Source organism: Orcinus orca, chromosome 2 (assembly GCF_937001465.1).
Source record: "Orcinus orca chromosome 2, mOrcOrc1.1, whole genome shotgun sequence".
NCBI lineage: Eukaryota > Metazoa > Chordata > Mammalia > Artiodactyla > Delphinidae > Orcinus > Orcinus orca.
Window position 1 is genome coordinate 133976223 of NC_064560.1, and position 15417 is coordinate 133991639.

The 15417-nt window shown below is 36.1% G+C and overlaps 1 protein-coding gene across 12 annotated transcripts in view; it reads left to right on the top strand.

Moving 5' to 3' along the window:
* Window positions 1-15417, top strand: part of G2E3 (G2/M-phase specific E3 ubiquitin protein ligase) — a 63184-nt gene that overhangs the window by 30661 nt on the left and 17106 nt on the right. For 8 of the 12 annotated variants that reach the window (XR_004478253.2, XR_004478252.2, XM_033409909.2 and 5 more), the window contains 6 exons: window positions 167-268; window positions 2899-3023; window positions 4047-4212; window positions 8201-8307; window positions 8987-9103; window positions 15202-15326. Coding sequence is in view for 10 of the 12 variants with exons in the window: in XM_033409909.2 (XP_033265800.1) it covers window positions 167-268; window positions 2899-3023; window positions 4047-4212; window positions 8201-8307; window positions 8987-9103; window positions 15202-15326 (742 nt within the window). In the remaining 2 variants the exon portion in view is untranslated. The remainder of the gene's footprint in view (window positions 1-166; window positions 269-2898; window positions 3024-4046; window positions 4213-8200; window positions 8308-8986; window positions 9104-15201; window positions 15327-15417) is intronic. The other 4 variants (XM_033409907.2, XM_033409906.2, XM_033409899.2 and 1 more) reach the window with 3 other exon arrangements.

Below are 15417 nucleotides of genomic sequence, written 5' to 3' on the forward strand. Positions count from 1 at the left end.
GTGAGTAGCCTCTTACTTTGACCATGAAAAATAACTATTATAGGTAAGAGATACTTAAAATTTGAATTGTTTTATGCCCATTTTTTATTGGAATATTATAGGTATATATTTTTTATTCCAAACTAGTTTCTTAGAGTTTATTTTCTAATTGAGAATATATTCATAGTTGATGTCAAGTGGAATTTGGCAGAGGGGTAAAGAAGAAGAAGGAGTTTATGGTTTTCTAATAGAAGATATCAGGAAAGAAGTGACTAGGGCTTCGAAACTGGTAAGTAAATTATTTTACTCATTACACCTAATACCATAAATATTGTCAATACTAAGGAAGTCTATTCTATCACTTTCTCTACTAGAAATCTGTAAGATATTGTTTTTATGTTCCAATGCTTATTTTTGTCAAATACAGTAAATTTTAGAAGAACATTTTGCTAAACCAACCCTGGATAAGATATGTGACGATACTGATTTCACTTCCTTATCTTCTTCTGACTTACCCATCATTTCATCCACTCTTACCATCAGAATTATGACCATACTTCCACTCAGCTGTTCTTCAGACCTCCAATCCTGAGGCAACCCAACTATTAACTTTCATTCTTATATCTCATTTGTTGGGTTGGAATGAAAGATTGACATGGAAATTACACAACTATACAGACTAATAATTTATGATCTCAACATCTCTTGTGGCTCTTCTGTGACATGGTGTTCTTGTGTTCCATGCCTTTTGTTCTCCAAGATAGATATTCTAAACCTTAACTCCTTATTCATTCAGTTATAATTTGTGAATCTTTTGTGTGATAGCTTACTATGTTATGCAGTGAACAGACTGTAGGTCTCCATGTGGCCTGAGTAGAAATAATGAGAGTTAAGAGAATGAGAAGATTGGAAGTACAGGGGTTTCTGTTCAGAGAATGTGATAATGGAATTGATGATTTCCATGGTGGAGCAGTTTGGGGTGATGAGAGGATTCTTCATTACACTGGAGTGGTGATGAAGTGCATTGACACATTTTAGTTGAGGAAGTCAAAGAAAGGTTGTCCCATCAGTGCAGAAGTCATTTAGAATGACAGCAAGAATTAAAATACAGAGAAAGGTGCCAAAGTCTGGAGGTGGAGAACTGACCAGGAAATTATTAGATGGCAGAGAGTAGATGTCATTAGGTTCAAAGGACCATATCTTTTTAAGTCTGATAGAGTAGTGGCCTACAATCTGCCACACAGAACTAAAATAATGTTCTGCTTGTCCTCCTTCCTGCCTCTATCCCACTCCCACTCCTTGCCAAGTCTGGAAATTAAGGAGGCTGGAAAAATAAGCAGCTTCATTCAAGAGATTCTATAAGGGAAGCATGCAGAGACCTTTCTTTTAGTTGAGACAAAGAAATGGAAGCAATTATTTTTAAAGATGTTGAAGATGCAGAGGAGTTAACGGTAAAATAGAGGTTCTAAGGTACAAGGGAAAACCTTGGGAAAAAGGTTAACAGTGGTATTTATCTAAGGGCCATGTGGAAGTATTAGTATCAAAATTTCTCAATCTTCTGGTGATAGTGAACTTGTCATGAAACATGACCTGTATAGGTCCCCTTGCAGTTTGGAAATGTTTTCTTAAGACATCTGTAACCTCTCTGAGTATATTGTGAACCTTTGAGAATATCTTGATACTGAAGAGGTGTCTGTATTTGTGACCTTACAGTAGAATTCCATACGTCAGTTTACAGGGAGAACCTCAGGTTGGCAAAGTATACAACCTGGTGTTGTTTGACGGGTCAGCAGTATAATCTCTCCATCAGTGGCCATTATAGTTGTCATCTCAAGGGTTCCAAGATATTTTAGGTACTGTTCTGTATTTTACTAATGATTGATTCATCTAATAGTCTTTCTGTTTATATACCACCGTTATATTTAAGTTAGTGGCAGTGGTATTGTATTTGTTTGCTAGGGCTGCTGTAATAGATTACCACAAACTGGGTTGCTTGAAACAGAAATTTATTCTCTCACAATTCTGGAGACTGAACGTTCCAAATCAAGCTGTTAAAGGGATTGATTCTTTCTGGAAGCTCTGAGGGATAATCTGTTCCATGCTTCTCTTCGAACTTCTGATGCCTGCTTGGCAACCTTTGGCATTCCTTGGTTTGTGGCAGCATAACTCCAATCTCTGCTTCCATCTTCATGTGGCCTCCCCCTGTGTGTGTCTCTTAAATCTCCCTCTCCTTTTACTTATAAGGACACCAGCCTTTTGATTGAGGGACCACTCTAAATCCAAGATGAACTCATCTTGAAATCTTTAGCTTTCAAGATACTTGTAAACTAAAGATAGCTTTGTAGATACTTGTAAATCAAGTATCTACAAAGATCTTGTTTCCAAATAAGGTCACATTCAAAGGTACCAGGAATTAGGACTTGAACATATCTTTTGAGGGAATCACTACTTAACCTACTGTGGGTATCTAACACTTTTTCATTTGGTTAGGATAGAGTGATCCTAGCCAATATTTTACAGATTGGTTTTTAGTATTGTTTTGCTGTTGTCCTTAATAAATATTTCCTAACTATGTGTTTTCTATTGAAATTTGAATGACACTTTCATGTATAACCATTATGTTTACAAACCCTTCCGTTTAAAATATTTTAGCAGATACGAAGGAAATGAAGCTTCTCTGGTTAGAGGTGTTTCCTTTACCAGAAATTGTTATGGGAGTGAATCTTTAGTCCCTTTAGATTGTTTCTGGGTAGAACAGGTTTTTTCAGGAAATTTCTTTAATATACTATCTTCACAGCTGTTGTATGATGAAAATAATTTTCAGACTCTCCACAAAGAATATTCATTTATACCTCGGTCTTATCTATAGTACTTAAGTTTTGTACGTGTTATAACTCCTATTTTTATACTTGCTTTTAGAAATGCTGTATTTGCAAGAAAACCGGTGCTTCAATTGGATGTGTCACACCCCGATGTAAACGAAGTTATCATTTCCCATGCGGACTTCAGAGAGAATGTATTTTCCAGTTCACTGGCAATTTTGCGTGAGTTAATTAACTGTTGAATATGAAAGAAAATGTAAAAGAAAAATGGAAAGTGGATCTCCCAATTATATAATTCCTTTGTCAAATTTCTTTTCAAAGCTGCATTGAGGTTTTATGTATACTTTAGATATGTGTGTGTGGGTGTGTGTACATATATATATAATTTCTCTCCCCTTCCTTTATGATCATTTCTATTTGCAGAGTCTGGAGAATTGCAATATCTGTAATGGGCTTAATGATTAATATTCATCTCTAGCTTTCAGCTCTAGAATGTAATATGGAACTGTTAATATACTCATATTCAGTGAAAATTTCCAGCTTACATAATTCTAGATTTTATGTCATTCTTTAGATTTAATAGTTTACTTTTTTTTCACAGGGACATATGTGTTTCTCATTGAGTAAAGTGAAGGCATGTAAATTTGGTGGAGTCCAAAAAATAAATATTATGCCCTGGGATGCCCCTAAAAATATTTGCTTCTTGACTTTAGCTCTAAACATCAAGATTTTATGAATTTTGGTATTTGGTATCATGAGTGTTTTATTTCTTTTAGTCTTTGTGCTCTTGACCTATTTAATGGATTGTTTTCTATGAGAATTGCAGTTTAGAAAATACAAATGGAAATACATTTAGTGGGTTAAGAATAAGTTATTATTTGCATTTTATTTGTTATATTATTAATATATTATTTTTAAGTTTAAGTTCCTTCCTTTGATTTTTTGCAAGGTTGAGTACAATGGTGTGTATACTCTGTTGCTAACTGTATTACGTAGGATTCTCAACATAATATTAGTTACTGAAATTCTGTGAAGTAAATCTCACCAGCAAAAGGTTCACATTTTGAAAATTCAGCTCTCCTTAGTTATAGATTATGAGACTGATTTATAGTGCCGTTGTTCCAGTCTGTTGTAGGTTAATTACGAGAGAGACGAATGAATTTTCCCTTATAAATATGAATTGTAAAGCTAGTCTAGTTGTGCTGTATAATTTATTAGATGTTTTAAAATAATATACGTTTTTAGGTCATTTTGTTGGAACCATCGACCTGTTCAGATAATTACATCTAATAATTATAGAGACTCCTTACCATGCACCATTTGCTTGGAATTTATTGAGCCTATTCCAACTTACAGCATATTACGAAGTCCTTGTTGTAAGAATGCTTGGTTCCATAGAGACTGTTTACAGGTAAGATGTTTTGTCAGCTTTTTCTGGTATAAAATTTGTTGCTTGCTAATTTGAATTTTAAATTAGAAAAAATTGATGTGTATTTTAGCTCTTACTACTTGTAACTTTTTAAAACAGCTTTATTGAATCAAATTTTACATATAAAATTCACCCTATTGAAGTGTACAATTAATGTTTGTTTGGTTTTTTTTTTTGCGGTACGCGGGCCTCTCACTGCTGTGGCCTCTCCCGCCGCGGAGCAACAGGCTCCGGACGCGCAGGCTCAGTGGCCAATGGCCCACGGGCGCAGCCGCTCCGCGGTACGCGGGACCCTCCCGGACCGGGGCACAAACCTGTGTCCCCTGCATTGGCAGGCGGACTCCCAACCACTGCACCACCAGGGAAGCCCTACAATTAATGTTTTAATAAAAGTTTAGATACTACCTTTTAAGGTATATTTACACTTTTAAAATTTTGTTGTTTTTACCTAAGGATTTTGTTTGTATTTCACAATGAATAATACACAAATTTTAATTCCCAAGTTCATTTATATATTTAAGCTTAGAAAACAAGATATGTGAAATAATTAACTGTAAGCTAATTTAATGTTAAGAGGTCTATTTTTTTTAGCTGTAGTAAACACTATCATAACTTTTTGACAGTAAACTGATTACTATCTAATGAATTGATACTAATATTAGTTCTTTGAGAGCCACCTTGTATGTCAAACCTGACGACAAGTTTTCAAGTAAATGAAATATCATAAAACACACATTAAACAATTTAGTTTCTTCAATTCAGAAGATAATTTAAAATTTTTAAAAGATCCCAGTTATTAATAATGTCCAATATATAGTATAAATGTGTGAAAGTGCCAATTGTTAGACAGTTATAGTTGATAGAATGCCAAGTGACACAGGGTTTACTTAAGTTTATACTGTTTTTTAAAGCTTGGCTTTTATTATTGTTTAGTAAAATGAAATGTTATTATTGATTACAAATTAACTACAAAAGTTCTTTTTTTTAAGTTAGGAGATGTAAATCCTCTTATATTTCAACAAAATCTTAAAAGTACTAACAGTAGTCAAAGTAGTAAAGCTTGATTACTTCCTGGTTTTTTTTGTATGAGCCTTGAACTCTTATTCTTAGTATTAGTTAGTTATTATTAGTTATCAGTTAAAAGTGGCAGGATGGAGCCTATTTTGTTGGGTAAATATTAGAAGTCCTGTTCATTCTTACAAAGAAGTGTTTGTAAAGGGATCTAGCGTGCAGTTCATAAACATCATGAAGTGCTATCTTTACCTGTTGAGGAAGAAGTTCACATTATGTGAGAATCTTTAAAAGGTAATTTATCTTAATTCAGAGTTTGTATTTGAATGAATTGAATGTAATTGCTGCCAAATGTATCATCTTGTTAACTTTGTATAATTTGTAATAGTATGTTATTTTTCAGGACAAATAAGATTTGCCTCATTATGCATTAATAATGAAACAGAGAGAGGTTCTCAAATTTGACCTAGTATTCATAGGACTTTTTGTGAACTCCGAAAATACCACGTTTCTAATTCTGTCATTAAAAACTAGAAGTAGTACTACTAACAAAAATGTAGGTCTACTTTATGCAGATATAAGGTCATGGCTCCATGGACACCTGTCTGTGATATAAATATTAACAAGCAAGCAATTATTACTTGGTTAGAGCACACCAGGACAGAGCTCATTCTTGAGTCATTGTTCCTTAAAAGAACTCCAGTGGCTTTTCCACTCTGATACAAGTCTTAACTGAAATAGTAAATGGAGTCTACCCTGTTCAGGTAGCTATAATAATACCCAAATAATTTTTTTTAATCTCTGAACTCCATTAATATAAAAGAGTTGAAGGAAGAACAAACCTATGCAGTAGGATGAGAATTGTATGTGGTTAAGCAAATTTCATTTGTGACCACTACAAATGCTATATACATTGGGATTTTGTGAGGAGAGACTATAGATTAATATCAAAGAAATTGACTTTTCACTCTGTATGCAGAGAATTGTCACTATTCTTGTTCAGTTTGGATTTCTCACATCATTGCTGTGGTCTTGTTGGTATCATTCATATGTCCTATGCTGTTTTTCTTTTCTCCATGCTAGACAGTTCTTGTATCATATCCTATACTTAGTAAGATCTTGGTATCTGTGTACAATTGCTCAAAGATCCTTTAGGTTCAGCAGAGATTTCATTAACTTGTTGCTTCCCTCTCACATGTTGTGTGTGTGCTACCTGCTAGTTGTTTGAACCTGGATTCCTCTTTGTCCACTTCTTTCTTCACCATCCACAAATCATTCTCCAAGTCTGTCAGATCTGCTTAATATTTTTGGTGTATCCTTTTTTGTTGCTACCCTCTACCTTAAACCCTTTGTGATTTCACTTCAGACACTTTTTTTTTTAAACTAGACTTTTGCCGGAGGCCACTAACTCCTGCATGCCTTATTCTCTGTCAATTCTTCACACTACTAACTTTAATTTACCTGTCTATTTTAATTACTTAGTTCAGTATGATCAGCGTGTAATTTCTAAGTATATTATTATTATTTCCCCAATCACATGTACTCTTTTGCTATTCCCTCTCCTTGTATTGTCTTTTGTCCTATTTTCCTGGCACACCCCTACTCCTTTCATACTTAACTTTGACCGTACCATCCCTGTGACATTTTTGTCAGGCTCTTACATAAACTTCAGTACTTCTTCCTTTCTCTTCTGTATATACTTTTTATTTATTTGTTTAGTTATTTTTAAATAAATTTATGTATTTATTTTTGGCTGCGTTGGATCTTCATTGCTGCACACGGGCTTTCTCTGGTTGCAGTGAGCAGGGGCTACTCTTTGCAGTGCGTGGGCTTCTCATTGCGGTGGCTTCTCTTGTTGCAGAGCATGGGCTCTAGGCACGCAGGCTTCTGTAGTGTGGCACACGGGCTCAGTAGTTGTGACTCGTGGGCTCTAGAGCACAGGCTCAGTAGTTGTAGCACACGGGCTTAGTTGTTCTGTGGCATGTGGGATCTTCCCGGACCAGGGCTCGAACCCGTGTTCCCTGCATTGGCAGGCGGATTCTTAACCCCTGCGCCACCAGGGAAGTCCTAAAAGTATTTTTTAAAAAGTATCTATGGAAGAGAGGGAAGATCCCACATGCCGCGGAGCAACTAAGCCCATGTGCCACAACTACTCAAGCCCGCACGCCTAGAGCCCATGCTCCGCAACAAAGAGTAGCCCACACTCGCTGTAACTAGAGAAAGCCTGCATGCAGCAGCGAAGACCCAACGCAGCCATAAATAAATAAATGTATTAAAAAATAATAATACTTTTATAGTATATGCCTACTCACAAGAATTCCTTGAAATAGGATCTAAGTCATTTTATGTTTCTATTTTTGGTACTAGCATAGTGTTTGGCGCCTATATAGTAGGAATTAAATATTTATTAAATGAGTGTGTGCTACTAGCTTTTTAAACTGGTGATTGGCTACGCTTTCTCTCTCTTTCTGCTGCTTCTGTATTTTTATTTGCTGAAGCAATGAGAATAGGTTTTATGCTTCTCCCCCTTAGGAAGAAAACTTACAGAGATTGAGTTAAAAACAGAACCAACGATGCTTTATATGTAACATTTATTTAAACATCCTTCCTAGATGGAGTAACTAAAGATGTTTACTGTTTTATTCACAGAGAGTGATGGACAACACAATATTTGGGAACAGAAATGACATTAGATACAAAGGGTTGAGAAACACATATTGGTGATAGATGTAAAGAACAGTCAATTCATTAGCTTAATTTTTTTTCCCATTGGGAGAAATATCCCCAAGTTTTAGCACTAGGGTAACTTAGTTTATCAAAGTTTATGAACCACAAACATAAAAAATAAGTTTCCATAATATATATGTGAAAAGTAGCACACATGTTCTGTTAGCTATCTTATTCATAACCTGATAACCTGTTAAATTATTAATCATATATTTTCTATTTTCCACTATAGGTTCAAGCAATAAATGCAGGAATGTTTTTCTTTAGGTGCACAGTATGCAATAATAGTGATATATTTCAGAAAGAGATGTTGAGAATGGGAATTCATATTCCTGAAAAGTGAGTAACATTTAGCCTTTTGATGAAAAGATGTTTTAAATATAGGATTTAATAACAATGGAAATAATCATTGATGTCTGATTAATTACTCATGGACAAGCAGCCATTTCAAACAGGGAAATGTAAAACCGTCCCCGCCACCTTTCCTCCTCCTCCCCAGATTGCTAGTTCTTGAGAACCAGGTCCTGACTTAAATGTCTCATTAGTTGTTTATAGTCTCTTAATAATTGTACACCTCACTTGTGTATAATATTGATTGATTGATTGATACACAAGTATAATAGGCTTCAAAATGTTATGTATAAATTATTTGAGAGAATCAAGATGTGGTTTAAAATGTATAAGAATTTTCTTAATACTTAAAGGTGAGGAATCCAGAAATATGGTACTAAACTTGAAATTCAAAAAATTGGAAGTGAAATATTAGGAAAAATGTAAGTTTCAGAAAATTTCTACTTAATTTTTCATTTAGCATTTGAAATTCACTGTGAGACTAATTAACTGTAGGATAAAATGACACTAAGGGATTTATATATTGAAGTGAATGATTAATCGTAAAAAGAACAAGTTTCATCCTTGTTCCTAAGTTTGTGAAGAGTTTATAGTTTTAGATTCATTATCAGTCCTTTTATGTAACATTTTAGGCCAAAGTATATTTTATATCTTGCTTCATTTACAGAGATGCATCTTGGGAATTAGAGGAAAATGCTTATCAAGAGCTTCTGCAGCACTATGAGCATTGTGATGTCCGAAGATGTCGTTGCAAAGAAGGGCGAGACTATAATGTGCCTGACAGGTATATGGGGAAGTTCAGTTGTGCTTAGTGTCCTTTTTTCTTTAACATCTTTATTGGAGTATAATTGCTTTACAATGGTGTGTTAGTTTCTGCTTTATAACAAAGTGAATCAGTTATACATATACATATGTTCCCATATCTCTTCCCTCTTGCGTCTCTGTCTCTCCCACCCTCCCTATCCCACCCCTCTAGGTGGTCACAAAGCACTGAGCTGATCTCTCTGTGCTATGCGGCTGCTTCCCACTAGCTATCTAGCTTCCCACTAGCTATTTTATGTTTGGTAGTGTGTATATGTCCATGCCACTCTCTCACTTTGTCACAGCTTACCCTTCCACCTCCCCATATCCTCAAGTCCATTCTCTAGTAGGTCTGTGTCTTTATTCCCATCTTACCCCTAGGTTCTTCATGACATTTTCTTTTTTTCTTAGATTCCATATATATGTGTTAGCATATGGTATTTGTCTTTCTCTTTCTGACTTACTTCACTCTGTATGACAGACTCTAGGTCTATCCACCTCATTACAAATAGCGCAATTTCGTTTCTTTTTATGGATGGGTAATATTCCATTGTATATATGTGCCACATCTTCTTTATACATTCATCCGATGATGGACACTTAGGTTGCATCCATCTCCTGGCTATTGTAAATAGAGCTGCAATGAATATTTTGCTACATGACTTCTTTTGAACTATGGTTTTCTCAGGATATATGCCCAGTAGTGGGATTGCTGGGTCATATGGTAGTTCTATTTGTAGTTTTTTAAGGAACCTCCATACTGTTCTCCATAGTGGCTGTACCAATTCACATTACCACCAGCAGTGCAAGAGTGTTCCCTTTTCTCCACACCCTCTCCAGTATTTATTGTTTCTAGATGTTTTTTTGTTTTGTTTTGTTTTGTTTTTTGGTACATGGGCCTCTCACCGTTGTGACCTCTCCTGTTGCAGAGCACAGGCTCGGGACATGCAGGCTCAGCGGCCATGGCTCACGGGCCCAGCCGCTCCGCAGCATGTGGGATCTTCCCGGACCGGGGCACGAACCCGTGTCCCCTGCATTGGCAGGTGGACTCTCAACCACTGTGCCACCAGGGAAGCCCTGTTTCTAGATGTTTTGATGATGGCCATTCTGACTGGTGTGAGATGATATCTCATTGTAGTTTTGATTTGCATTTCTCTAGTGATTAATGATGTTGAGCATTCTTTCATGTGTTTGTTGGCAATCTGTATATCTTCTTTGGAGAAATGTCTATGTAGGTCTTCTGCCCATTTTTGGATTGGGTTGTTTGTTTTTTTGTTATTGAGCTGCATGAGCTGCTTGTAAATTTTGGAGATTAATTGTTTGTCACTTGCTTCATTTGCAAATATTTTCTGCCATTCTGAGGGCTGTCTTTTGGTCTTGTTTATGGTTTCCTTTGCTGTGCAAAAGCTTTGAAGTTTCATTAGGTCCCATTTGTTTATTTTTATTTCCATTTCTTTAGGAGGTGGGTCAAAAAGGATCTTGCTGTGATTTATGTCATAGAGTGTTCTGCCTATGTTTTCCTCTAAGAGTTTGATAGCTCCTGGCCTTACATTTAGGTCTTCAATCCATTTTGAGCTCATTTTTGTGTATGGTGTTAGGGAGTGTTCTAATCTCGTACTTTTACATGTACCTGTCCAGTTTTCCCAGCACCACTTATTGAAGAGGCTGTCCTTTCTCCACTGTACATTCCTGCCTCCTTTATCAAAGATAAGGTGACCATATGTGCATGGGTTTATATCTGGGCTTTCTATCCTGTTCATTGATCTTTCTGTTTTTGTGCCTGTACCATACTGTCATGATTACTGTAGCTTTGTAGTATAGACTGAAGTCAGGGAGCCTGATTCCTCCAGCTCCGTTTTCCGTTCTCAAGATTGCTTTGGCTATTCGGGGTCTTTTGTGTTTCCATACAAATTGTGAAATTTTTTGTTCTAGTTCTGTGAAAAATGCCAGTGGTAGTTTGATAGGGATTGCATTGAATCTGTAGATTGCGGAGTAGTGTCATTTTCACAATGTTGATTCTTCCAGTCCAAGAACATGGTATATCTCTCCATCTTTTTGTATCATCTTTAATTTCTTTCATCAGGGTCTTATAATTTTCTGCATACAGGTCTTTTGTCACCTTAGGGGGGTTTATTCCTATATATTTTATTCTTTTTGTTGCAATGGTAAATAGGAGTTTTTTCTTGATTTCACTTTCAGATTTTTCATCATTAGTGTATAGGAATGCCATAGATTTCTGTGCATTGATTTTGTATCCTGCTACTTTACCAAATTCATTGATTAGCTCTAGTAGTTTTCTGGTAGCATCTGTAGGATTCTTTATGTATAGTATCATGTCATCTGCAAACAGTGACAGCTTTACTTCTTCTTTTCCGAGTTGGATTCCTTTTTTCTCCTTTTCTTCTCTGATTTCTATGGCTAAAACTTCCAAAACTATGTTGAATAACAGTGGTGAGAGTGGGCAACCTTGTCTTGTTCCTGATCTTAGTGGAAATGGTTTCAGTTTTTCACCATTGAGGACAATGTTGGCTGTGGGTTTGTCATATATGGCCTTTATTATGTTGAGGAAAGTTCCCTCTATGCCTACTTTCTGCAGGGTTTTTATCATAAATGGGTGTTGAATTTTGTCGAAAGCTTTCTCTGCATCTATTGAGATGATCATATGTTTTTTCTCCTTCAATTTGTTAATATGGTTTATCACATTGATTGTTTTGCGTATATTGAAGAATCCTTGCATTCCTGGAATAAACCCCACTTGATCATGGTGTATGATCCTTTTAATGTGCTGTTGGGTTCTGTCTGCTAGTATTTTGTTGAGGATTTTTGCATCTATGTTCATCAGTGATATTGGCCTGTAGTTTTCTTTCTTAGTGACATCTTTGTCTGGTTTTGGTATCAGGGTGATGGTGGCCTTATAGAATGAGTTTGGGAGTGTTCCTCCCTCTGCTATATTTTGGAAGAGTTTGAGAAGGATAGGTGTTAGCTCTTCTCTAAATGTTTGATAGAATTCGCCTGTGAAGCCATCTGGTCCTGGGCTTCTGTTTGTTGGAAGATTTTTAATCACAGTTTCAATTTCAGTGCTTGTGATTGGTCTGTTAATATTTTCTATTTCTTCCTGATTTAGTCTTGGCAGGTTGTGTATTTCTAAGAATTTGTCCATTTCTTCCAGGTTGTCTGTTGTATTGGCATAGAGTTGCTTCTAGTAATCTCTCATGATCTTTTGTATTTCTACTAGTGTCCTTTTTTAAACCTTCAGCTTGAGAAAGTAGGTTTTCTATTTAGTGAAATGTACTTTTGCTCTTAGGATGTTAGAAATTTTAACTTGAGATGAGGTATATTTATTAAATGCATATTTATATCTGTTTACAGAAATTATTGCAGTTGGCATAATTGGAACTTTTGTGGTGTGTTTTCATGAGGCTCTGTTTTCTAGAGCTCTACTGTGGTAGCCAGTAACCACAGGTGGCTATTGAGCACTTGAAATGTGGCTATTCCAAATTGAGAGGTGTCGTAAGTGTAAAATACACACCGAAGATTTATATGTATCTTAGTTTACTAGGACTGCCATAACAAAATACCACAAACCAGGTGGCTTAAACAACAGAAATTTTTCTTCTCAGAAACCTAGAGGCCAGACGTCCAAGATAAAGGCATTGGCAGGTTTGATTTCTCTTGAAGCCTCTCTCCTTGGCTTGCACATGGCTCCCTTCCAGCTGTGTCCTTCTGTCTGTGCCTTAATCTTTTTTTCTTATTAGGATACCAGTCATATTGGATTAGGACCCACGCATATGGCCTCATCTTAATTATCGCTTTAAAGGCCCTGTCTCCAACTACAGTCACCTTGTGAAGTACTGGGTGTTAGGTCTTCAACATATGAATTCTGGGCATGACAGAATTCAGCCCATAACAGTAAGAAAAAAAGACCTTAAAATATCTTGTTAATAATTTTTTAAATTGATTACCTGCCAAACAAAATGACTATATTTTGGAAATACTCAAATTTATTTCACCTGTTCCTTTTACCTTTTAAAATCTGGTTACTAGGAAAGTTTAAATTACATATATGATTTACATTATATTTCTATTGGATGACACTGTTCTAGAGGTTAAGAAACTAGGTTAATCTATCAGCGTTTGTTTTGGATCACTATAAGAAGGATTTGGCATTTGAAATTTATTGATTACTCTTTTGTAATATCCATAGACGTTGACTATAATGTTAACAATCGTTTTTTGCCTTCTCTGTACACTATACTGTGTGGGGTATTAGAAATCAAGAGTATCTTTATTTTTTAAGATGCAGGATAAAAAGTAACAAATCTAATTTTGTTGAAATTTTGATAAATTTTTATCCCTGTTATGTAGTGTTAATTAATATGACAAACTTAAAGTGCTGAGCAGAATATTGGGAGCCTTATCTCTTATGGAAAGTGATTTGGCTAGGTGAGCTACAACTTATTTTGGAAGACTCAGCTGAAGTCTTGCAAGCTTTGGAAAGTTTCCCCTAAGAAGCTCTTACTATTCCTGATTCCCTGTTCTGGGCTGGATTTTCCCTTCATTGTGCTTGTTACAATAGAGTTGACAATATTTAAATTTGTCTTTGCCATTAGACTAAAGATTCATTAAGGGCGGAGGTCTCATTGAAGATGTCAAGTAATGTGTATTCTTGCCTAAGTTACTTGATCTGGTGACCCTGATTATTCATCTGTAAATACTAATAATACCCTGCTCAAGGGTTGTGCTGAGGTAGAGATGAAATTAATGTATATAAAGTGCTTTGTAGACAGTAAAGCACTTTACAGTTCTAAGAAGCAATATATTCATTAATAATGATATTTTCTAAATTCATTTTAGGCTATTTTGATTAACTAATATACATATTCCTTGTATACCTCTGGTCACCTAATCATTTGCTACCAAACTCCCTTTTCTTTCTGGCAGCTACTTTGCCTTTTCTCCTAGGACACAGAATCCTGCTATCTGAATGCTTTCTTTTCAGTCTCACTCCCTCTCATCCTAGTGATAGGAAGGTAACTTGCTGAAAGGCAGCATGGTGGAGTGGTTAGGAGCATGGGTCTGAAGCCAGGTAAACTGGATTGGAAGCCTCACTCTGAGACTTACTAACAGTGTGAACTTGTTTGGGCAAGCAATTTACCCCTCTATGCTTTGGTTTCCTCTTCTTCAAAATGGAGGTAACTGGTTTTTCCAACCTTCTGAAATTTTTCCAACCTTCTGAAACTTTACATGTAAAGAGTGAGAACTGGGCCTGGTGTATAAGCACTCGTTAGCTGTCATCTTTCTTCCTCTTCATCATCAGTTGGCAGAACTATCTGGGGAAGAGAGGGAGACACAGAGAGGACATACCCCTACACACCCAAGTCCACACAGAGGGAGATTCGCCCACACCTACAAGAGGTGAAGTTACGCAGCTAAGTCTCTTATCACCCACATATCCACACACTCAGGGAGTATATCCATTTCTGTACAGACGGACGTATTCATAACCAAACAAAGAGGAGGCTGCACGCTATAACCCACACCCGTACAGAAAATGTGAATGCTGACTGGTACATGTCACACAACACAGTGGGGAAACATTGGGAGTGGGGGATTGAGGGGAAAAGATGAGAGAGAATATGAATGCGGATCACGTAGTAAGTCTGGATCCTGTTGAGCTGCACAGTACTTGGGGTGTCTGAGCAAGCTTATTATAGGAAATAATTCCTCACCTTGAATGGGAAAGATAGTATTTTAGGTAAGATAATGTATTTACTGAATGCTTCTTCCATATCAGACATACTTTGGGTATATGTGCATGTACATGCTGATATTTAGTTTAGTATTTTAAGATAGAGAATGTTTAAAGGAGGAAGTTACAAACATAATAAATGAAATGGGGGGGAAAAACAACTTTAGGAAAAAGTAATGCAGTATCAAAGCAGATAATTTATTTTCCTTCCTTGGGTAAAAGGGTTGGCTGTGTGTGTGAGGTGGACAGTGAGGTGTGCAGTGGTGCTGATGGTTGGAATTAGACTAAGTTAATACCACATGGAAATAATCTGCTTCTCTTTATGTCCTCAGCAAATGGGAAATAAAGCGCTGTCAGTGTTGTGGTTCTCGCGGAACACATCTAGCCTGTTCCTCACTACAATCATGGGAACAAAATTGGGAATGTTTGGAATGTAGAGGTATTCTTTACAATTCAGGTAATATTTTGTGATTTTGAATAAAGATGTTTTTATTTAAATGCATATTATTCAAAAGTTTCTACCTATATTCCTATTATACTAACATTGG